General features: G+C 40.3%; 1 protein-coding gene across 7 annotated transcripts in view; it reads right to left on the bottom strand.

The window, feature by feature from the left end:
- Positions 1 to 25059, bottom strand: part of LOC121522478 (diacylglycerol kinase beta) — a 187192-nt gene that overhangs the window by 52705 nt on the left and 109428 nt on the right. For all 7 annotated transcript variants that reach the window (XM_041806912.1, XM_041806913.1, XM_041806918.1 and 4 more), the window contains one exon: positions 12150 to 12214. In XM_041806912.1, coding sequence (XP_041662846.1) covers positions 12150 to 12214 — 65 coding nt within the window. The remainder of the gene's footprint in view (positions 1 to 12149; positions 12215 to 25059) is intronic.

The raw sequence follows: 25059 nt of genomic DNA, 5'->3' as shown, positions 1-25059 counted from the left end.
CAGATTGGGTACAGGCAAATTATGTGGAACTATGTGAAATACACACCTGTGTTAAAAAATTGTTGTGCAAAGCATTTTTTCCATGTTAAAGTCCTTGTTAAAGTCTCCGTCCACTAAGGTAAGAATCAAAGAGCCCAAATCAGCCATAATCTATCAACACAATATGTGAAATGACAAAAGAGTTAGCACTTACACTCCCAGCTATATTTGGCTTTTTTATGCATGTGTGCAATGAAACAACTCGTCCTTGCACCAAAATGACAGGATAATTCCGTTACTGACGACTTCATAACTAATAATAACTGATGTAACTGATGCTTCACCTCTACGTTCTGCTTTTATATTTTATTTCACAACAGAGGGTCTGTTTGGCTTTCTGCTGGTATACACGACACAGATGTTGACACAACAGCTCTGTATGATGGTGGCATAGGTGCCAAGGATACATGCTGCTGAGAAGAAATATTCACACTCCCTCAGAAGCTTTTCTTTCATAACTTGAACACATTTAATCATCAGCTGAAGTCAAAAAACATCTCAAACTAAACAAAAAAATTCAAACAAAAACATACAACGCTGTTTATTTTGCGTGTAGATATTAATCCTCGGTACTCCATCACGTGTTTTCCTCACTGCTAATTGTCTCTGTGTCCCTTGTTCTCCCTCGCTCACCTTAATGCCTCCCCAGAAACCTCTGCCGCTGTCAAATCAGGGGATTATGAGCATATTTGAGATCACAATTAGGAACAGTTGCGATTCTCAATGAGGCGAGCTGCCTAACCTCATTAAGCTGCTTCCACTTGAGACGCCCTGTAAAAAATGCAATTAACTCATGTTTTCTGTCTCTCTGATGGACATAGAGTGCAACGGGGAGACTCAACACATCCATAAGCTTTTCCTCCGTTATTCCCAAGTTTCTGCACTGTCCGTCAAAACGCAGCAACAGAAAGGATCTAAATAATCTTTAAAAAGGGTTTTTTCTCCTGATTATTGTCAGAAAAACGTCTTATGATCAGATTATTTTGTGTTTGTCGAACTTTGGGGATTTGATTAGTAAGGAGGGTTTAAGGTGTTTCACACAGGGCTGGCTGTGCAACTGGTTCTCCAACAAAGCAAACAATTCATCAAGCTATTCAACTTCAAACTTAGGTGAATGGCAAGTATATTTTCCTCAAATGCATTTAAAGTCCTGGATATCTGCTCAGTCATGTAATTTTGACTGGGGAAAATTCAAGCTTTAATGGACATAAATATCAGCTCTTCAAAGCCATGATTATTTTCTTACTACTGGAAAAATCTTCCAACACAGTGGGAACCAATCAAGATTTCAAGTTATTCTTCATTGAAAACATGGTGATATTGGGTCTGAATTTCAACCCTTCTTGGGCCAAAAGATTGTGTGTGACCCTACCCCAAGTCTGATGATAATCAGAGCAGTGAGGATGAGGAGCAGACGTGCAAACATCACTGTGGACTAGGGGTGTAGCGGTTCACTCGGGTCACGGTTCTTTCTCTTCCAGATTTGGGGTCAGGGTTCAGCTATCTAAAAATCATTAACATGAAATCCAAGATTTACAAACCCAGCTCCAAAAAAGTTGGGACATTGTAAAAGATAAATAAAAAAAAAAGACAAAATGCAATGATTTTCAAATCTCATAACCCCATATTTTACTCACAATAGAAACAACATTTCAGACATTGAAGCTGAGACATTTTACCTTTTCATGAGAAAATCTAGCTCATTTGAAATTTTATGGCAGCAACACATGGGGCAACAAAAGACTAGAAAAGTAAGTGGTACTAATGCCTTGAGAAGCAATTTGCAACTAATTAGGTTAACTGGCAACAGGTCAGTGTTATGACTGAGTATAAAAGGAGCATTTTAGAGAGGCAGAGCCCCTCAGAAGTAAAGATGAACAGAGCTTCACCAATCTGCATTAAAACTGCATCTAAAATGTGGAACAACTTCAGAATAATATCAACCTGACACGCCAGATAGATGGTTTCATATATCCATTGCACAAATATTTCACATTCATTTGAGAAAGCTTACTATCAAGGCTTTTGGGAAGGGCGGGACTTTTTTGAAAATTCTTGGAAGGTGATTGGATTAATGCTCTGTCCTTCACATTCATCACAGGCCAATCAGAGCGACAAAACATGTGCCGTACGTACATAGTAGCAGCAGCTTTAGTTTAGGAACTGTGGATTATGATATGTACTGCACTCGGTCGGAGAAGAGCAAAGATGTCTTCTCTGCCAAAAGGAGCTTAAAGTGTGACTCTCTGCTCTTGTTTTAATAAAGAAATGTGGCCCAGTTCTGGTTAAACCGCCTCTATACTGATGCTACAGCCAAGCTAACGGCTCCACCAGCTCTCATGTATATACAGACCCACACTACACGCCCCACCCCCTGTAACTCTTGCAAACTCATGCCAAAGCAGGGCGGCAGAAGGGTGGAAACATCTTTTGCATCATGAAAAGCTTCAGTGCTGTTTCTTCATCTTATTAGTGTATTGTATTAAAAATGTGGTTCAGTTGTGATAAAACTGCCGCTATACACCACCGAGTTAACTGAGAGTAATGCAGGAATTGCTGTTAGCTCACAGTACAAATAAACCCACCTGTAGCTACCGCCTTGTTCTCTTCAAATAATGCTGATTACCCCGAACAGCATCTGGTTTGCATGATGGATTTGACAGACATGGAGTCTGGCCAATCCATTGGCTTTGCAAGGTTAGAAAAATATTCCTCAATGTAAAATTGTGAAGACTTTGAGTAACATCTACAGTCCATAATAATATTGAAAGATTTAGAGAATCTGGAGAGTATGGTGTATCCACTGGCTGCTGCTGCAGTAGCTTTTAGTTTGGATGTAGCTGTAGGAAAAGTGGCAGTTTAATCAGAACTGGACCACATTTTCCTGTGAAACAAGAACTAAGAGTCACACCGAAAGCTTGTCTTGGCAGAGAAGATGCTTTAGCACATCTTCTGACAGGCCTTTGCATAAATTTATTCACAGAAGAGCCCCACCATTCACAACTAAGGCAGCAATAGCCTGTCAGCTCAGGAGAAATGCATAAGCACAACCTTATTTTGTCTTGTCACTCTGATTGGTCCCGTCACGAATGTGACTAACAGAATGCTCGTCCAATCACATTCCGAGATATTATTTTTAGTCCTGCCCTTCCCAAAGGCTTTCTATGAGAGCTTTCCCTGATAAATGTGAAACATATCCATGCAGTAGATACTGTATCTATCTGGCCTGTCAGGTTACTTTGGGCCCTCAGAGGCCACTGCATTTAACAGGCATGATTCTGTACTGGAAATCACTCCATACCACTTCCAGAAATCACTGTCTGTCAACACAGTTGGCTGTGCCATCCACAAATGACAGTTAAAGCTGCATCATGCAAAGAAGACACCATATGTGAACACAATCCAGGAGTGCGGCTGTCTTCTGTGGGCCAAAGCTCATTTAAAGTGGATTTTAGCAGAATGGAAAACTGTTCTGTGGTCAGAGGAATCAAAATTTATAACCACGGACACTGTGCTTTGGAGACTATATAAATGCTCATTAGAAAACTCTTTTTTCATGACGGTAATTAAAGGGATACCACGGCTATTTTTAAATGGATACAGCATTACTGTATTACTGCCAAACCTCACCAGACTGGTTTATGTGAACGCAGGATGGGACATTGTAACGGAGGCTGAGCAAAGAACTTAAATAAACATTTATAGCTTTCATTCTCTGCCTCTACATGACTGCATATAGCCTTTAAAATGTATTAGCATTAATAATATCATCAACCTGCTCTGCTTGATATCCAGAGGCAGCAAAGAGAAGTTGAGGAGGGGGAGAAGAACCTGATGAGTCTTATGCTCCACTGCTTTTGCCAGTGAATATAGCTTTTCTTTACTGCGTGTTTTGTTGTGTCTGGTTCTTCCTCTTCTTCATTGTTTTTTTAATAGCAGTTAGCAAACAGTAGTGTTATTGCTACTTATACTGACATGCAAATACTGCCATGTGTAATTTCCTTTTTTCTTCATTCAGACGTGTTCATCATGTGACAACGTGCACTAAACTGTGACCTCTGAACTGATGGATACAAATACTGTTATATCCCTACTGTGCACTGAGATCATCTGCCTGTTAATAGACTGTAGTCTGCCGTGTTGTTCACTCACATCTCTGAGAATATGAATTACATTACAGCAGATGATCAACTGAAGTTTTTGCTTATTTTTCCTACACCTTTGCAGAAATACGTGCAACGTTCCTTCTCTTTCACTCATCCCCCACTACACTTTTTCATGTGTGCATCTGAATTAAAACAGTGCAACTTTTTAACAGCTTTTCTGCCCCATGGTAAATAGCCCATTTTTAATGAGTTAAATGTAGGAATGTAATTTGTTTTTATTGTAAGGTTTGTTTTGTTAAGGGCTTTTAATTTGAAGGCCTGTTTGCCCGCCTCCGGTCTCAAACCGGATATAAACAAAGGCCCGTGTTACATCTGACAGGTAACAGAGCACGGGGAAATCGCCGCCTTCCTCGCTTCTCAACTTAGCTTAGCGTAGGTGACCAAGGTATGAACCTCTTTTTGATTTTGTAATGTTTTACTGCGGGGGTTGATGCCTTGTGTTGGCTTAGGTTTGAATGTGACGCGACTGTGCTCAGTAATTAGCTCCTCTTTCTTGTTTGTTAACTTAGCGGTAGCTTAGCGAGGCTTGCTGCTAGTTAAAGCATTTTTAGTTGTTTGCTTGTAAAGGTTTGTTTACTAGATGATTCATTGCATGCTCAAAATTTAACGATTGCAATTTTATTTTCAAGTTGTAACTAGATTGAATGAAATAAGATATATCTGGATTCACGTTACAGATATTTGATTCATTCCCTGCAGAAATTTAATAGAAATAAAGACTTCAATTCTTCTGAGTGAGTACAAAGAAGGGACAAAGGTAGAGGTTGAACCATGTTGATATAAAAACACTGTCCATCTCCATCACAGCTCAGGGGCCTCTTTCTGTATCCGCCCGTTGGGCCCCTCCTCTCAGATAATCATCTCCTTTAATCCCCAATAAGAGCAGTGAACTCCTGACCCCAGCACCTCCACCGTGACCCCTCTCCACCTCTCCTTCCTCTCATACATCTGAAGAAATCTGAACACAAGGTGCATGGAGCAGCAAGGCTGAGTTTGATATCATTGTCATGTGACCACTGCCCTTATTCAAGCCTCTCACAGGCTTTTTCTTCACATCAACAGAGTGATTCATTTGATTCAACCTTTACATGAAATATTGATCCACAGAACTAAACTCTCAGCTCCATCTATGCCTTTACTGTTTAAGCTCTGACACCATAATTCATGATTTATTGATCAGGTTATGTCTGGTAGGCCTACAAGACACGTCTTGTTACTGGGCCAAAAATAAGAGAACTTCACTGAAACACATATTCTCTTGAAGATGAATGGATGAGTCTCTGGGAGAAAACAGGAAATGACAATCCATAGCAGCTGTGGGAGAGTGCACAACACCGTAAGCTTTACTTTCAGAAAGTTGAACTGTTTCAGCTGAAAATTCTACAACAAAAACAGCTAATGTCAAGGGTGTTTTTGCGCTCTGGCCACTGAGAACCGAAAATACTGGATAACATTGGTTTTGTAATTGGAAATGAGCACTGCCAGTGCAAAAAAACAAAGGCTATGGACACAGGCCAAGATTGTAATGAACTATTGAAGTTAATCACAGTTGCAAAAAACATAGCATTTTGACAACCCTCATTATCACTATCCTTAAATTTAAGCACAACATTTTGATAGAGGGCTGTAAAACAATCAAATTTTAGTCAACAATTGAAATTTTTTAAATATCAATATATATGTAAAACATTAATCTTTATTTGTGTAGAGCCAAATCAGAGCCAATGGTATCTCAAAACACCAGCTATATATCTTATCTTATTAATTCTTAAATCTAACATAAGAAAAAAGTAAAACTTAAATTAAAGAAATTTGGCTGTACACGTTTTTATGTCTCTGAACCAACAGACATTAAACATTAAATAACATTAAATATAATATAAACTCCCTGAAATTTTCTCAACACAAAGCCTAAAGGTTTCAGTGACACAGGCTTCAGTGTTTTAGTACAAGGGGTCACAAAGGTGGTGACACCTGAGCCCTAATCCAATCAGCTGATAGGTGTCACTGACCTTGTTGCAACTGAGCCGCTTACGACGAGAGCTAAAGGGTCTGAATAAAAAATTAAAATCATCATAATCACTGCTGTAAATACTGAAACAGAGTCTGACTAACTATTAGATTACAGCCAACAAACAGGAGTTTCATTCATTCAGAGCATATTATTTTCTTTTTTTCTATTTGCCTTTGCAGAAATGTCAAAGCCATTTGTAACTTCCTGCCTTGAATGCACCATACATATTTAGCTTTAAAAAAACAAACAAACAAACAAACATATTATTTTTAACTCATAAAGTTATGCTGGCTACACACTAGACAAATTTTAAATCTTAGTTGATCTAAAAAGATGGAAGACTGCAGACATAAGGACAGTTTCAACCAATTTTATAGGGATGCACAACAAGATCTAAATCAGTTTCACCAGATATTTGTTTAGTATTTTAATTATCGAAATAACCTGCTGACAGTTCCAACCAATTTATCGGCTGTAAATGATGGCTGTATATCTAAATACGTTAATGGAGTTTGTTTATGTCGTTCATCCTCATTCTTTCAGAACATGTGTGCTGAAACAAGTTGTCCCAAGATTTTCCCCTCATGATGTCATGTGGGGAGTAAGCACCGTCCCCAGGTTCATTCGGCTCTCCCCACTTTGAAAAAAGTTCAGCCCTCCTCTCCTGATCCTCCTCTCAGCTGCCAGCAGGAGAGCCACATCCATAAAGTCACATCCATGAGAGAGGCAGAGTCAGGGGCGGAGTCAGACAGCTCATTAACATTTAAAGTCACAGAAACAGCTCATTCTGAGCAGGGTTGAAACAGAGGGTTTTTAGACATGCAACAATCCAATACTGGAGTGGTTTTTCTGAAACAAACTTCACAGGCATGTTTTGGGGACCTCTGAGACCAATATAAACTTGTCTTAAAAGGGTAATATATGTGACCTTTAAGTGACTTTGAACATGGCATAGTTCTTGGTACCAAATGGGCTGGTCTTAGTATCTCAGAACCTGCTGATCTACTGGGATTTTCACACACAGATATCTCTAAGTTTTACTGGAGATTGTCTGAAGAAGGGAAAAAATCCTTATGTAGAAAATCAACTCTGAACGCACACAACATGTGGAACCTTAAAGTAGATGGGCTACAGCAGCTGAAGACCACTCCTGTTAGCTAGGAACAGGAAACTGAGCCTATAATTCACACATGCTCACCAAAATTAGATGATAGATGATTGGAAAAATGTTGCCTGGTCTGATGAGTCTCGATTTCAGCTGGGACATTCAGATGGTATGGTCAGAACTGAACTTAAACAACATGAAAGCACGGATCCATTCTGCATGGTTTCAATGATTCAGGCTGTCAGTGGTGATGTAAGGGTGTGGGGGATATTTTCTTGGCACACTTGGGACCCCAACAGTACCAACAGAGCATTGTTTAATGCTGCAGCCACAAAACTGGCTTCTAGAACATGATGATGAGTTCACTGTGCTCCAGTGGCCTCCAAAGACACCAGATCTCAATCCAGTAAGCCCCTTTGGGATGTGGTGGAACGGGAGATTCAAATCATGGGTGTGCAGGCAACAAATCTGCAGCAACTGCATGATAGCATCACACAGTTGCTGTCACACAGTATTTGTCTTAAATATGGTAGTTGTAAATATTTCAGTACATTTATATCAGGACCATCTCTGTGAGACTTAGCCCATGTGTCCTGCAGACTCATGCCTGTAATGAAGGTCAGGTTTGCTCTTTTGTGCCCTGTCATGACTCATATACCTTCATGTGTGTCTTAATGAATGTGTTTTCATGACCAAAAAAAAAAAAAAAGAAACCTTCTGTGTCTTCAGTGACTGCTAACTTGCGTGCTCATACATTCTTGTAGCTCTGACAGTGAGGATGGATTTTCCTTAGAAACATCCAGAAACACATGAGAGAAGAGTTCAACAGTGTCATCTCTGCGTCACTCTGATTTCATTATTCATGAGTGACACACAGAAGCTGGCTTTCTTGTTTATTTACAAGGTCTTGGTAGAAATGGGACAGGTAGAAAACAAGGAGCTCAAACAGAGACATTTAAAAACGACGGTGCAGAGAACTGTGCCACTGTGTTTGGTCAGACTGGTCAGAATCAACTCAAGACAAACATGTCTTTCTATTCTTTTGTTTCTTTGTGTCTCTGCACGGTTGTGCCTTTGCAGCATATTTGCAGTCAGCCGTCTCTTCTTGGTTTCTGGGTTTGGTGGAGTATCTTTAGGATCCTGACCCACCAGTAGGGAACCACTGGTTTGAAGTAAACCCTTTCAGACTGGGTGAAGCTCTATACTGTGTACTGAGGTGTCAACAGTCACACTTCCTCTCATCCCAACAAGCCCTGAACAGGAGGGTGACACTTTGTGGGTTGGGGTGGTGTTTTTATGTGCTTGTAGAGGGCTGTGTTTGTGGTGTTTCTGTGAAAGAGACACACACACGCAGACAGTGTGTGACTGTGATTGGCAGGGAGGACAACTGAGCTAAAAATCTAGGTGCTGCATGTGGCTATGAGCTTGTCTCTACAGGTAATAAAGGATAAAAAAATAGATAAGGAAGAAAAAAAAGGGGGGGGGAGTCGTTTAAACTAAAAGTGCTCTTTTGGATGCCTTTTTTGGTAGATAAGAATGACAAAGAACATGTAAAATGGCAAAGATTTTCTTTTTTTTTTTTTAAGATTTATTTTGGACATTTTTGTGCCTTTATTTGATAGGGGAGGACAGTGGATAGAGTCAGGTACAGGGACGAGAGCAGGGGAGAGACATGCGATAAAGGGCCTCAGGCCGGATCCGAACCCAGGCCGTCCGTGCACATGGGGCTCGCCTTAAACCACTAGGTCACCTCTACCCCTAAGATGGCAATGATTTGACAGAATGCCCTCTTTGATGCCATCTCAAAGGACCGAGTTTGACATATAACATATATTACAACATATATTTAAAATATGTTGGATAATGTATTTTATTAATATATTAAGGTAAAAAATTGAATTACAGCGTCAACAAACAAACTGTTGCTTCTTCTGTCATTTCTACATCGTTCTTTTCACCTTCTCCTTCCTGAGATTTGCATGTGAGAACAACTAACTCAGGAAGTTTAGAGCCAGCCTGTCCTGAAATTTTCTGACATTTTCCAACCTTGTGTGAAATCAGCTTTAGACAACAGCAGGAGAGTTTCAGTGATCAATCAGCTAAATTTACAATTTGTGGGAGTACTAAAGAGGAGAAAATGCTTGTGTTGACTTTCTTTAAAACTGGATTCTTTTAGTTGTTTGGTGCAGGGGTGGGGGTCAGCACAGTTCATGTTTTATGAGCTACAGTTGGATTACAGCCATGAGTGTTTCACAAAGCGATGGGATGAAGAATGAGTAGAAAAGAAAGAGTTTAAAGCATCAAAGAGGAACATGCAGCAGAAAGAGAAATATAGTTTTATGGTTACTGTGCTTCCACCTATAAAGCTGGGCTGACGTGAGCTGAATTCATCCTCCACATAAATGCATTACATCTTTTTAACTCTGGCCTTTGTTTAATGGATCAAAGAGAGCTTCCCCTGAGGGAACAGAGGTATCTTTCTTTTATCTTTCATCACCCTCTCCTCCTTCTGCCTGTGATGGAGCAGACACAGGACCGAGGATGTGAACTTAAGCATTAATTATTCAATTTCAAAGACAAAACAATCCTTTTTTATCTCTTACACTCACTGCACTTTGGGTCAACTCATTAAGTTTAAAGGGGAGCATGCATGACGAAAACGACATGCAAACAACATGAAAGAATCATACTAAGCTGCTCTGAGCTTCTAGAACAAGATTTTATACTTAACCCAGAAGCTTAACGACTTAAAGTACATACGAGGGGGATTCAAAATTTCACTAAATGAATTATTTGTGCCCATGTGAATGCTTATAAAACATGTTTACTTAAAATAGCTTAAAAGTAAATGATTGATGCACATCTGCAAAGCCCCATCACATATGAAGCCTGGTTTAAATTTGTGCATTGATGCTACACCATAGTGTAGATATTGATCAGTTGATTACGCTGCAGTTATTGCAAACAAGAAGTGTATGCAGTCACTTATCTTACATTACACATATTCTTATTTAAATGACATAACTTGATAGAAATCTGTTCAGAAAACCTCCGGTGCTCAACCAAAGTCCTTCCAGACTGATCTAGCCCATCCATCAACAATACCTCAATATAACTTATATTACATGGGCAACAAGTTAGAAGCAGAGGCCACTGAGCCAGCGGCCGTACTTGAAGACGCAGAGAGAACTTGTTGGTGTGCATCATTAACATTGGGTAATTCTTTACATAAAGGTTTGCTTTGAGAACATTTTCACTGACAAACAAACCAGCTGTTTGTTTCCACACACCTCGTCCTCAGGCTGCAGCGAACGCCAGAGGCCGCTTACAGAAGCCATCCCAGCAGCACCGTAAACTCATCAGCTCCGATTTACCTCCAGGCTCTGCTGTCTGACTGAATTCTACTGCTGATTGTTCTTGCTTTGCATCTGAATGAGTCGTCACAGAGAAGTGTGGCCACAGCAAAGGCTGCTGGGAATGAAAGCAGGGGACATCAAAGGGTGGTGTTTCCACCACAGCTTCTGATATCTGTGGGTGGTGGGAGGGAGGAAGGGGGGCTGCAGGCGGGTGATATTTATGTGTTCAGAGCAAGGCCAAGGAAATGAGACTTATTTTTCCTGCTGTCAGTGAATCTCACTGAAAGAGAGATTATTAAAAGTTTATCTTCCTTATCTTTAATTCCCCAGGGTTGACTCTGATTGGATGTGAACAATTACTACAACAAAAAATATATATTAGTGGATTAGTCTGGAGAAATAAAGATGGAATATGTGAAGTTTTATCTCATCAGCCAATAAAATCCCCTACCCCTGCTCATTTATGCTTCAGCTCAATCCAAATCCAATGTTTTAAACCCTGTTTTAATCATGAAACCTACTTCCTGAAACAGCACTTCCACATTAAAGACAGAACCTGACTGAAGGTTGCCCTACCCTGTTGTGTTACATCACTTAAGAGCCCAGGATGTCCTTTTCATCAACTCATATTGATCACATGTATGAGGTTTCAAATAAAAGCCTCAGTATGATGTCCTCAGCAGAGGTTAAATATGAGTCTGCAGGGTCTCTAAGGTCATAGCACTGGTACCACATCTGCAACAGAGTACAGTGTCACTCCTCTGATTTAAACACATAAAGATTTAGTCATCTTAAGACGTGAAACTACAACTATGAAAGCTGTTTACTAAATTTTATATTCTTTCCTTCTGTATCCTTTCTGTTTTCCTTCTGCTGCTGTGCTGAGTTTATATCCATCGTTCTTTCCTCTCTGTGCATCATCACGGAGGTATTTCTCCTCTGACTCAGGATGCCTGACCTCTCCCACTCTCTGCTCAGACCAAGGCAGCTTCCCCCATTATATAACTATTAATTAGACGGCTGTGCACTCGTCTGCACGGCCTGCCATTTGAAGATACCTTCTCTGCTATTAGAACGACACAAACCTCCATTGACGTCACAACTGCCTCCATTTGGCTCTACTACAGCACAACAGAAATGTTTCCAGATAATTAACCCCTCATTTAGCTCTTTATAATCAGAGAAGAAATTTAACAAACATTAAAAACAGCCCTGTGTGGTTCAACTTTGGCTCCTCATACGCTTATATCACAGCTAACGTCAGTTTTTGCACTAAGAGGCTCTGCCGATATATTGATCTCTCCATGCAGGACAGATTTGTCCTCTTATTGATCGCTGACGAAGCGGCTGGGAGTGATATTGTGTTTCCAGATTAAAGTGCGAGGTCACTAGCTGGTTAGAAGGTTGCCTGTTAGCTAATGGTGTTAATAGTACCGCACATCTGTCTCTTTAATTTCTCTTTCTCTTACCTGCTGTTGAACTTCTCAGGATGCTTTTCCCTCATCAGGTGGAAGCGATGGGCGATGGAGGCGTCCTGAAGGAGAGGAAGAAGATAAAGAAGGCATTACAGCTGCAGGATAAAACCTCAACATTATAACAGATGACTGAAGCAATCAAAAAGTATTATATATATATGTTTGCATCAATGTTCTTCTCTGTTTATGCATTAGTGTTTCCTTTCATGGTTTTAATGTATGGCAAAACATCAACATAATCTGCAGGATTGTGGGACAAATTAATCAGCTGGATCATACAAGCTTCCATTCTATATTCAAAAAGTATTTTCTACTAGGGTTTTAAGTAAGAAAAACTTGAGTTTTTGAAAAAAATAATTCCTTAGTGCCTCAAAAATAAATAAGAGCAGACAATGAACAGAGGTGAATCACAAGTTAAACAGAGCAAAAGAAGAATCAGGCACAAAACAGGGACAAAGTACTCCTAAAAGCAATAGTGAGTTACATGAAGGTTTGTCTCTACAGGTGAGTTTTTACTTTTTGAAGCATTCTAAAATACTGCAGATCTTCTGAATAGTGGGAGTTTATTCCAGAAGCTCAAAACACACCGGTGCTGCATATGAATCATATGCCATGCCTCAAATGCTGCCACAAGCACAAACAAGCAGCAGCACGTCAACGGTCAAACGCCTGACCAGCCAGTGCTGGGCCAGGTAGGACAAGCATACGTCCCAGTTTACCTGGGACAGTCCTATTCTTAGGCTTTGTGTCCCATGTCCTGACAAAAATCTATTTCTTCAGGATAACCTGAGCTTTAAGAATACATGTGCTGCAGCAATGCCACTTGAATTAAAAAAAGTTATTGGACTGTAATGACAAATAAAACATTTATGACTAAGGGTTTTTGCACAAACGTGCTCTTTTATCTCTTTGGGAGTAAAGAACTAAAAAATAATTATTCTGTGAGAAAAAGTCTTCAAATGTTCACATTTTTACAAAAAAAGTCTTTGAACTTTTGGGAATCTGAGTCATCATCCAAAGAGCCTCTCTGTGTCTCTTTCTCTCTATTATGAGTCATTCAAGATCTATTCAATTTTCAATTACAATTTTCTTTATTAGCAGGAACAGATCAGTTACTGCCAAAGCAGTGTAAAAATTAAAATGCGTTAAATATTTACAAATAATTAAATTTGCAAATTAAAAAAAAAAAAAAAGACTCTAACCTTCAGTTTCTAAGTCTGTGCACATGCCCTGATTAGCAAAGCATGATGTGGCGATGTCTGCCATTGGTTGTCACAGCCCAGTCACAATGTGTTCTGAGATACAAATAGACAATATGGTGGCGGGCTAACTCTCTAGCTGCAGAAACAATTAAAAAATGGATTATAAAAAAAAAAAAAAATCAACATCTGAGATTCTGGTGTGGATTTAATCTTAAAAGACCTTGGAAAGTCATCCAAGTTCCAGGCTTGTTCTGTAAGAGCTGCAAAAGCATGGAAAGTACATTAGGCGGGAAAAAAATGGAGCACTTTCAGAGGAAATAAGTGGCTGCAATTTATGTCTCCCCTAGTGATATATGACAATGCTGTCCTTAGAGCATTTATTCCCAACCTGGGGTCAAGGGCAGCAAAGATCTTAGGGGGGGTGTGGGCTTTGTCTGCTTTGAGGCTGCCAAAATTAGATTTGCAAATATTGACTAAAACCATGATAAAGCGGTTATAAAGTAATCTATGCAAATGTCTTTTGATAAGAAAAGCATGCAGGGGTGTTTTTTAGGGTTTTATCCGTGAGCAATTAAAATCTATGTTGATTTTTTGGCAGCAGTGTTTCACTTTCTCCTTCTCTCTTGGGTCTCTTTGCAGAGAATACCATAAAAGCAATCTTTCTCAAATTATAGTCATATGCAATTAATTGCAATTAATTAATTACAACGTCTATAATCAGTTGTGTAATTTTTAAAAACCGAATGAAAGCCCTTTTCATAAGACACTAATGAATAAAAAAGAAGCAAATACCAGCATGAACCATGCTCAATTGCCTGGCTTTATGCTGTGCCTCAAGGTCTGATTTCAAAAGAATATCACTCTAACCACCTTCAAGCACCAACATTCCTGTAAAGTTTTTCAGCTTTCTGCATTTTGCTCTTGTATTGTGTCTGAATGAGCCATCAGCGTTTCCCCTTTCTGCTGCATGGATTGCCATTGTCACCCTAACCAGGGGCGGAGCCAGTGACGAGGTAGACGAGGACGACCAGAGTCTCCCTGAAGTCTGATTGGCGGAGACCAAAGTGTTGCCCAAATGAAGCATGCTGTTTATCATCAAACAAAGAAAAATCTCTATATTTAAATCCGCTTGTAATTTCAGCTAACCCTTTGCTCCTGGACATCACATCTCAGCTCTAGCTTCTTTCTAGTTGTTATTCAGACTGTTAAAAGTGAGGATGTATAGCACAGTTACACAAATTTAGTGTAGAAATAGAAAATTAAATATCTTTGCCCTAGAAAAAGATCCCTCAGATTGCAAAAATACTACAGAAGCGAATTTGTATCCATGCACTGTTGCCTATTTTCTTTATTTGAATAAAGACAGTTATTTTTTGATATTGTGGCTCTTCATCATGTTCTGAAGTCATTCAGTCAAAGCTCTGACTCACTCCACAGTTCTGTGTTTATCTAAAGGTCATAAGTTGTTCAGGGCACAGCTCACCGGACCCTCCAACTCCTGTCCCCTCCCATGTGTTTAACCTTTGACCTGAGGGTCAGAGTTGAGTGTAATCCTCATCAGTCACATCAGCCTCAGAATGACCTCAAACAAACTGTTTTTACAAATGAAAAAAGGACATTTAAGGAGGAGCTGCCTCTTGGAGCAGAACAAATTTTACCTCAGTTTACCCAGAATTTCTGCTGTCAGCACACTAGTAATATTTCTGTGTTGTTGGAAGAGCTGATGTGTGAGAGGACAATAGTATTCAGGAAGACCTCCAGCAGGCAGGGGATGATGGTTTAAGTGATGCAGAGTGAGTAGCAGAGGAAATATTAAAGACCCTGTAAAGTGATAATAAATCTGTATTTAGGTTTGTTGTATGAAAGGCCACTGTGTTATGAACCACTGGCACAAATTTCAGTCATGATAAACATCTCTAAGTTTATAATATAAGCATCAACATCATGAAAATGTGGTAGCAAAATCTGCTACAGGGTGTGGGCGTGCTGGTTGAATGAGATGAGGCCACACCTACTCAGGAGAAATACAATCCTCTCAAAGTTTAACAAATATTACAACCTGAATGGAGAAATCATCTCTGTTGGGCCTGTCACCTCTCTCTCTCTACAGTGTGACTGCAAAGAGTCTGAATATTTATGTCAGTGTGATATTTCAGTGGCTTTTTTAATCTGCAAAAATTTTTAATATTCTATTTTCACTTTTTAATGATGGGGAATTGAGTGTAGATTATTGAGAATAAAGATGAATTTAAACATCTGTAGCATCAGGCTGCAACATAACATACATCATTATAGCAGGATTAGTCAATTTAAAATTAATGGAGACATTTCAGGGCAAAATCTACACATAATTTGCCTTAAATGAGCTAAAGCAGGGGGGTCCAAACTGTGGCCTGGGGGCCAAATGAGGACCTTGCTCCATTTTTTTTTTTAGCAAATTCTAGAAATAAAATTAATTATGGCCCACAGTAGACCATGAAGCTTGAGCTCCGTTGCACCATAAATGTTATTTCTAACACTAGAAGGCACTGCTGTGCTAATTCTATAAACAAACATTTTGATGAGAAGACTTCATATTTTTTTCATTGGTTGAGATTGTAGGGTAATTGGTAGCCGTATTGACAACTGAAATAATGATACCCTAAATCATAATGCCAGATAGAATGAAAATAACGAAATGACAGCAGCCAGCAGCAGCGCTCCTTCGTTTTGCTAGCTAGCCCATTTTAAGGTGCGATTCACAAAGCATATCATGCTTATCATTTTCAAGCACCAACACCACTAAAAGGTTTGGCAGTTCTTGTCTCAAGATCAGCTGGTCCAAAATCTTTATCAATGATAAGCTCATGCACTGATGTGGTTTTTATTTTTCTCAAAGGAAAAACAAGTAAGGGGTAACAATTTATGGCTTCAAAGTTATTTAACTTTTAATAAATGGTGTCACTTCTTTTTGTGTATGACAAAGCCGGTCTTGAAGGTGTTTTTTAACAAAAATACTGAGAATAAATGTCACGCAGCCTCCAAACTTTGCTGCTGCAGTAGGTCCTTTGGTTCTCCTTCGCTGCTTTAAAAATGCTAGCCTGTGCATTCAAGCGTTTTCTGGCAGCAGAGAAGAATAGTGTTCTGCTTTAAAACGCTAACAGTTAGCATGGTGTGACGAAGCAAAATATAAAATCAAACAAAATGATATCAAGCCAGTGCATCTCACATTTTTCTGCTGCTGGTATTGGAATTGGGACATCTCTAGTTTTGACTAAGCTAAAGCATGTTATCATGCAGCTAAGCACAACATACAGCAGACGTTTGGACACTTCTAGATGATGTCATTTAAATAAAATTTAATCTGAGTTTGTCCAGAGCTGCTTCTCTGCAGGCCTGAGGATGTGATCAGTGTATAAATAACATACGTGGCATACAGTAAATGTAGGAGGCATCGACCTTATGTCAGAGAGGGTAATGTACATGAAGCTGTTTGTGACAATACACAGATGAGAGCATAGTGAGTGTAAAGCTTTATATGTAATGATGTTAGCACATGAAGGCTGAGTTAAAGGGCTCATCTGGTTCACCCTCTCATGTTCTAATAACATCATCTGCTTCTGTTTAAAGAGTTTAATAGAGACAAAACACATGGCACAACAATCAGTCAAAGAGATAAAGTCAGTGAATTTTAGTAAAACACAGGCTGTGAATGCTCAGGAGATGTATCTGTGTGGGGCGGTGACTCGCTTTTCTCCACCTTCACCACTGTCATCCAAATACATCTTTTTAACCTCAGTTAGAGCAGTAATATACTAACAGAGGTGTTCATTTACACCAGACTCTGTCATCCTGCAGCTCTGACAGGCTGGAGCATCTGTGGTGACATCCTGACACCCTGCCTGCTCGTGCAGGTGTTTGAACGCTCTGCAACAAGGAGAACGGAAGGTTGTGACAAGACAGCTGCACAGGTTATATAATTAAACGCATCCTCGCTCGGTTGTCACTCTCACCAAACGTCCACGGGTGTTACCGGCTCACCTCCGCTCCCAGACGCTACGCCGATGTGCCGAGATCTCACAGCATCAGCACATATTAGATCTTTAAATAGAGCTGCTGCTTGGGCTGGATGAGAAACCTGATACTGGACACCGGGGAGAGAGAAGACGTCATAGGTGAAGCGCTTCTCTGCAGAGATACAAAAGACTGACTTTGCCGCACACAGAGAGGGAACTAAAAAAGCTAGTTCTATTGGCAAGGTTACTTTTGGATACAACAGGCACACACAAAAAAGGAAAACAGGGGACAGAAAAGAGGCCTGAGGAGCCTTTGTCATGTGTGAATGACCTGCTTCATGTCATTTAATCTGCTCTCTGCAGGCCATCTCTGACCACATCACTTTTACCACGTTCAATCCCCCTGAAATCAAATCTGTCTGTAACAATATGTGACATTTTTCATCGCCTATAGTTGCCTGCATGATGAAGGTTGTTTTGATCTTGCCTTCTGAAGTTTTGCACATGGAGCGAGGGCAAAAAGAGGTGCTAGTGAATGGCTGTTTTTAGAGGGAGACGATGCACAGAAAAAAAAAGGTAAACAACAAAAACAGCGGCTGGAAAATGTCACCTTAGTGGGACCTACAGCAAATAATCCGTCAGCTCAGCCCGATTGTGTTTCATTGCCTCTGGTGGCAGTTTGGTTAGCTTAATGTCAGTCAAATGTCAAAGTCAGCATCAAATCTCTCCTACTATCCTGTTACACTGAAGGACAGTATTTGTGATAGAAAACATGGTTGATACACCACATCACTATTTAGAATAACCAAGGTTCTGATCTGACTAACTTTATGAACAACATCTCCAAACCAAAGATACTGTGATCATTACGGATGCTCTATCGTGCCAAGAAAGGACACAAAAACTTTGAAAAGTTGTCTTTAGGGTTGTCCAAACTATGGCCCTGAGACAGGGTTGTAACAGTTTTTATATTTGTCCTGAGCCTGAGCGTCATGGTTCGGTGCAAGTGACCTCAGTGAACTGTCACACCTCTACCTAAGCGCCAGACGGTGACCATTTTTGATAGGCCTGGAGGAAGTACCAAGAATAAAATCAAACACAGCCATTATTAGATCAGGAAGCTTTGGCTTGATTGTATTGCACTTCTTTGTTTCAACACTAGAAGGTGCTACTATGCTAACTCTGTAAATAAACATTCTGATTAAATGAATTTATCTACTTAATCATGCCTGAGACTGTCCCAGCAAGTGGTTTTGGGCATGGTACACTTGGGCTCACACTACCAAATGGAGCCGGATTTTGGGGTCAAGGACAGCCTGGGTCGCTACAGTGAGAACACCCTCAAAGTACTTTGTTTGTTGAAAATTTCAAAGAAAGATAACTAAATTACTGATCAGATAAACAACATGAGAGGGTCCTAAAAGCACTCCTTGGAAGGGTTTTTTCACTGTCTCGTCTAAAAATACTTGGCCCATGAATTCTTTGTTATTTTTACTAGATGTGTTTGCTCCAAAAGCTCTGGACTCTGAGGAAGAGAAAAATGTGAGAAGACAATTTTCTGCCAGAAAAAGAAACAGCTTTGTGTTTTTTAATTTGCTCTCATAACTGGTTAAAAGTGAATGTTGCTCCATTTAAAAATAATTTTCATCCAAATTATCAAAGAAAAAAGGTTTATCAGCAATGCTGCTGAGGGCTGTTTATTCATTCAGGAATATTTTGTGTTTTGGAGATTTCTTCAAGATCTGAAGCCAACTGTTCAAACGCTCTAAAAACCGTCCAGATGTTGTGTTTGTGCGTCCACGTGTGTGACCATGTGTGCGATCTCGAGCTGCGTTTCCCTCGTTTTAACTCCGGCCAGGTGTCACTCAGCACGGCCATTCATTACCGTGGTAACCTGGCCTGAACCTGGCAGCAGCTCACTTCCTGTCACTGATACTTCCTCTGACCTTCAGCGTGTGCCAGCGCTACTGCATCCCACCCTCGCACACGCTCAGATCATTTTATCTACACACTTTCTGCTCCTGTGGCCCCGCCTGTTTCTGATAAAGAAGAACTCTTCTCTCAGGCTTTAGATAAATTTAATTTAGTTTTGTTTGGTACATTTACCCTAGATTAAAAATCTTATGTATATTTTTAGTAGTGTCATGTAATTCTTTTAACTCTTTTGCAGCCCTGAGATATTGTGCTGTGATATCAGGCTGTTAAGAGACTGAAATTTGAACTTAAATTCAATAAAAAAAGAAAAACATTTAAAATCCATACAATGATCCATAAATATTAAACAGTATCAATATATATTTCAATACCATAATTACAAAAAACAAAACACACAAAAATTGCAGGCGATCTCCTGAAACTCTCTAAATTACATAAATGCATAGGCAACTAAACACAGAGCACTGTGCAGAGCTTTTAGGCATGTTCACACCAAAAAAAGCGCCTGAAGTAAGGTATGTAATGGCAAGTTAGCCTGCCTAAGTGCAACTGGGCTTAGAGAAGGATTGACACAACCCAGTCATGCTCTGGAAGTCCTTGCATAATACCAGGGGCTGTTTAAAAAAACATAAAGTCTACCCTTTTAGGGCAGTAAATGGGTGGATTTGGCAAGTTAGCATTGCCTAAAGCAGGGGTTTCCAAACTTTTCCTCCAGAGACCCCCGTAATAAAAATGCCAGATGGCAAGGAACCCCACTGTACCTGAGGGTGGTTGAGGCGCGGGTCATAGTTGAACACAGCCATGCTCATTCAAAAAAAGTTAGGAGCAAACATCGATTGTAAGGGGTTTTAAACATTACTTTGATTTAAGCATAAATCTCATCAAGTGGCCATGATCAGATTCAAATTGAACCAATTTTCTGCACATATTTTTAAAAAAATTGGTAAAATATAAAAATCTAAACCATTAAAAATAATTTCTATTTCTTTGGGAGGCATCTTCATGACCCCCTGGGGGGTCCTGAACCCCACTTTCAGAACCATTGGCCTAGGCTACCATCCGGGCAGGTAGCAGGCCACAAGCCCCTGGTCATGCTGTGGATGTCCCAAGGGCCCAGAAACTGCTGGCAGTCTAGGGGCATATTACCAGGGGTGAAAAGACCTTGACAAATTCTCCACTGAGCTTGACCTAGCTGTTGAGCAATACACACGTGGGCACACAAGCTTGACTCTGGCCCTGCCCCAGTCTCCAGCCCTGAATTTTGACATAGTGGGTTTTGTGATGAATCGTTAATGTCCTACATACCTAAAACTTCACATTTCTCCAGCTGATTAAGCGGCAGTACTTTTCACTTTAATCAGATGCTGCTCATTGATCAGTTCTACCATAATATGTTTAGTTTCAGCTGCTATGGTGTCTTGTACAAAAAAAAACAGGAAAAAGTGGCAGGACCAGAAACTGGCATAAAAATCTTGCTGTCAGTAAATTTTGGGTGGAGATTGAAAAGTGACACAGATACACTAATGCAGAAGTATGTGGTGCTTACAACAGCGTAGGTCACTATGGCATAAAGGCAGAAATTAGACTTTAGGCAACAGAACCCACAGCTGAAGAGTTGTTGCTTAATGTGATTGTTATGTTTACAGCTTTGGCAATGCAACCAGCCTCCTAATGCTTTGAAAATAAAGGTTTAAAATAAGTTAAATTAGTCTGAGGATCTACCAACCAAAGCTTTATTAACAATAAAAATGTTATCTTAGCCTGCTGTAATACTACTTAGTACTGCTGCATGTGTTTCTGCAGTTTTGTTTCATTGTCCTGGTGTGACTCTGCCAATAAGGTCACAGAGCAGCTCTGCTCTTATAAGTCCATCAGAGCAGACTCGACTCCTCCTGGCTAACGCTGAAGTCAGGGATTGTGGTCAACGTTTAGAACCGGCCATTAACACCAGGAATAATTCTGCAGCACATACACAGTGTTTCAGTGCATGCACATACACATTTAAACATCCAACCACATCCAGCTCATGCACAGAGACGTGCACCGCAGAGGGATCAGCTTCCTCACTGCAATATGAGGTGGCATCTTTAATGGCTGCTGACATGGTGTGATTTCCTTCTCTCAGATTCCTCTGAGGAGATTCTTTCCAGGCTGCAGGTCGAGTCGAAAAGATTTCACAACCAATGTGTGGGCACTTCATGCACTATTTTTTTTTAATTAGAACTTTTATTAATGCAACAGAGAGCATATTTTAAAAATGTCAAGAAGGATGCACTCACACTAGACAATTTGTACTCTGCATGAGCACATTTAACCTTGGTAGTCCAGTTTGCCAAGCCATTAGAGCACAATTCCCTGACCCTGGCACAGATAGAAGAGGTGGGCTTTAGAATAATATAATTGTCCAAGCATGTGCATGGGTTGCAACGTGAGCATGATCATTGAAATGACTGTTCCTATTGACAGTCAATGACAATGACAGAGTATTTGAGGGCTATACAAAACCAAAATGTCTCAAAAGAAGCCGGAAAGTGAGTACACTTACTGTCACTTGTGCTACAGCATAGTCTGGGGCATCTGGCCAGAGTGTGATGGCAACCGTATACACTGCTTTTCACATTATTAAGCAAATGACATTTTTCTTGTATTTTCTGAAATATTAATGCAAATGACAGTCAGAGTATTTTTCAAGTCATCAGCCATCAGAGCATAATTCATATGTTTTTGAACAAACTTCATAATGATAACCGTCATTTTAAAAAAAACAAAAACCTCACAATGCACTGTTCCACATTATTAAGCAGGCCACAGGTTTCAAGCAATATGGGAAAGAAAAAGGATCTCTTTTTTGCTGAAAAATGTCAAATAGTGCAATGCCTTGGAAAAGGAAAGAAAACATTAGATATTTCATGAAAAATTAATTGTGATCATCGTGTTTGGGGCTGATTCAGAGGACAGACAGGTTCGTGCAGATAAAGGCATAATGAGGAATGTTTTTGATGGACAAATTCATCGGATTAAGAGAGCAGATGCTAAAATGCCATTATAAAGCAGCAAACAGGTATTTGAAGCTGCTGGTGCCTCTGGAGTCCCACCAACCTCAAGGTGTAGGATCCTCCAGAGGCTTGCAGTCCTGTATAAATGTACTATTTGGCAGCCCTATCCAATGCTCACCAGCAGAAACTGTTGCAGTGGGCCCAGAATTACATGAAGACTCATTTTCAAATAGTCTTGTTGACTGATGAGTGCTGTGCAACCCTGGATGGTCTAGATGGAGGCGTAGTGGATGGTTGGTAGATGGCCACCATGTCCCAATAAGACTGTGACATCAGCAAGGAGGTGGCAGAGTCCTGTTTTGGGCCAGATTCATGAGGAGAGAGCTGGTAGGCCCCTTTAGGGTCCCTGAAGGTGTGAAAATGACCTTGGCAAAGTATATAGAGTTTCTGACTGACCATTTTCTTCCATGGTAAAAAAAGAACCAAGCCTTCTGTAGCAAAATTTTCTTCATGCATGACAATGCACTATCTCGTACTGCAAAGAATACCTCTGTGTCATTGGCTGCTATGGGCATAAAAGGAGAGAAACTCATGGTGTGGCCCCAACCTCCCCTGACCTCAACCCTACTGAGAACCTTTGGAGCATCCTCAAGCTAAAGATCTATGAGGGTGGGAGGCAGTTCACATCAAAACAGCAGCTCTGGGAGGATATTCTGACATCCTGCAAATAAATTCAAGAAGAAACTCTCCAAAAACTCACAAGTTCAATAGATGCAAGAATTGTGTAGGTGATATCAAAGAAGGGCTCCTATGTTAACATGCAACTTTGCCTATTAAGATGTTTTTGATTGAAATAGCTTTTGATTTTAGTAAATATGACCTCCTAATGCTGCAAATTCAACAAATGACCATTTTCAGTTCTTTACAACCTATAAAACCTATAAATGTTAAAACTCTGTCATGCTTAATAATGTGGACCAGTGCATTTTGAGGTTTTTATTTTTTTTTAAGTAACGGTTACCATTATGAAGTTTGTTCCAAAACATCTGAATTATGCTCTAACGGCTGGCGACTTGAAAAATACTCTGACTGTCATTTGCATTAATATTTCAGAAAATACGAGAAAAATGTCATTTGCCATATAATGTGGAAAGCAGTGTATGTCTGAACTAGGGCTGACAGATTACAGACTGTAGGTTGATTGGTTGGTCAATATGCTCTCATCCAGCCAAGATTCCTGCTTGTCGGTTGGTTGCACGCACACTTGTGCATTTGAGAACAAAACAGCTGAAGCACACAGCTGACTGAGTGAGAAATGCCCAGCAGGAGAGAGAGGAGCAATACAGCACTGAGAAGTCCAGGTAGAGAGGCACACAAAGTGACGCAGAATAAGTTACTTTCTGAAGTGTAACATAGATTTGCCTGATGACAGAGATTAAGTCTGGCAAATCCATCTGCAAGGTTATGTGCATGTTGATAGGCCCCTCCCACTTTTCATGCACAGTTTGCTCTGCTGAGCAGTTTGTGTGCATTTTATATGTAGTTAGCGTGGCATTTCCCTTCGTGCGTGCTCTGTGGATCTGGATATTTTTAAAATCATTTTGACAACTTAAAAATGCACAAAAGGTACGCGATTCTTTCTGCCCGAAAGAGTGCACGGACTTGAATAATTTTGAAAACGGAGGAATAAAAACCTCCCAGTCTAAGAGGGACATGCCTAAAAAGTCCTTAATTTGCACTGTCATAGATGGAGCTGACACACTTAACATGTTTCCAGAACTTTGACATGTTTTTACTTCTATCCCAGCTATTTTGACAGGCATGTTTGTGGCCTTGGCATAATTCTAACACTGTGCAGATGTGAAAAACGTGGATCAATTTGGTTTATCAAACTTCCTGTGGTTGTTCCTGCTACTCCCGCTGTAACTCTCACCTCCCTCCTCCTCTACACCGCCCCTACCACACATGGGCTCATACATCTGGCGTCCGTGTTGCTTTGATTTTTAAGGACATGCACAACCAATACGCCTCACTGTGCAGATATAGTTAAGAGCAAGTATATCCTGACCTGGGACTGACATACTTTTCAAAAACAGTAGAGGTTTTCTATATTTTGCTTGCTGGAGCTATAAATGTGACAGTGTACAGTTCTAAAGAAGCAGAAACAGGAGGAAAAGCCTTCACACATATTCTTGTATCTCTGCAGCCCCCACAGTGAGCCCACTGCTGCTGCACCTTTACACTAACACTTAGTCCTGCCAACAACACAGCCTGAACCTACTACATCCTCAGATTACATAAAGACGGCTCATATATTTTTGGGTGTCTCTAAATATAAAATATTTACACTTAAAACAAACAAAGGTAATTTGGACCCTAGGATGATTTAAAAATCCACTGTATCTCGAAGACTGGAATCTAATGAAAGAGAAGTTACATAAGCTCCTCTCTGATTTACAGTTCTGACAGCCAACCACATGCTCCACACCATGTCATCCACAATTAAGTCAGCGAGATAAAGGACAGATGACTGTGGAAAAGCTTTCAGATTCGGCCTTGCCAGCCTCCCGTCTCCATAGCAACCAAACCCCTAGTAGCGAGGTCTGCATTGGGATGGACGGAAACGCAAACCCTGTATGGTTGGTAAAGCAGATTTGAGGGTTAGTAATGGCTGCATCATTGGTGAGTGAGTCACAGATCAGTTTGTTCAGGTGTCATGTGCTCACAGATACTCGGCCATCTGTCACCACCGCCATGCGGCTCTGTCCCTTTATTT

The sequence above is a fragment of the Cheilinus undulatus genome, linkage group 15 (assembly GCF_018320785.1).
Source record: "Cheilinus undulatus linkage group 15, ASM1832078v1, whole genome shotgun sequence".
In the NCBI taxonomy this organism is placed as follows: Eukaryota; Metazoa; Chordata; class Actinopteri; order Labriformes; family Labridae; genus Cheilinus; species Cheilinus undulatus.
Note: the sequence above shows the minus strand (reverse complement) of the source record. Positions and strands in the feature narration are given on the sequence as shown.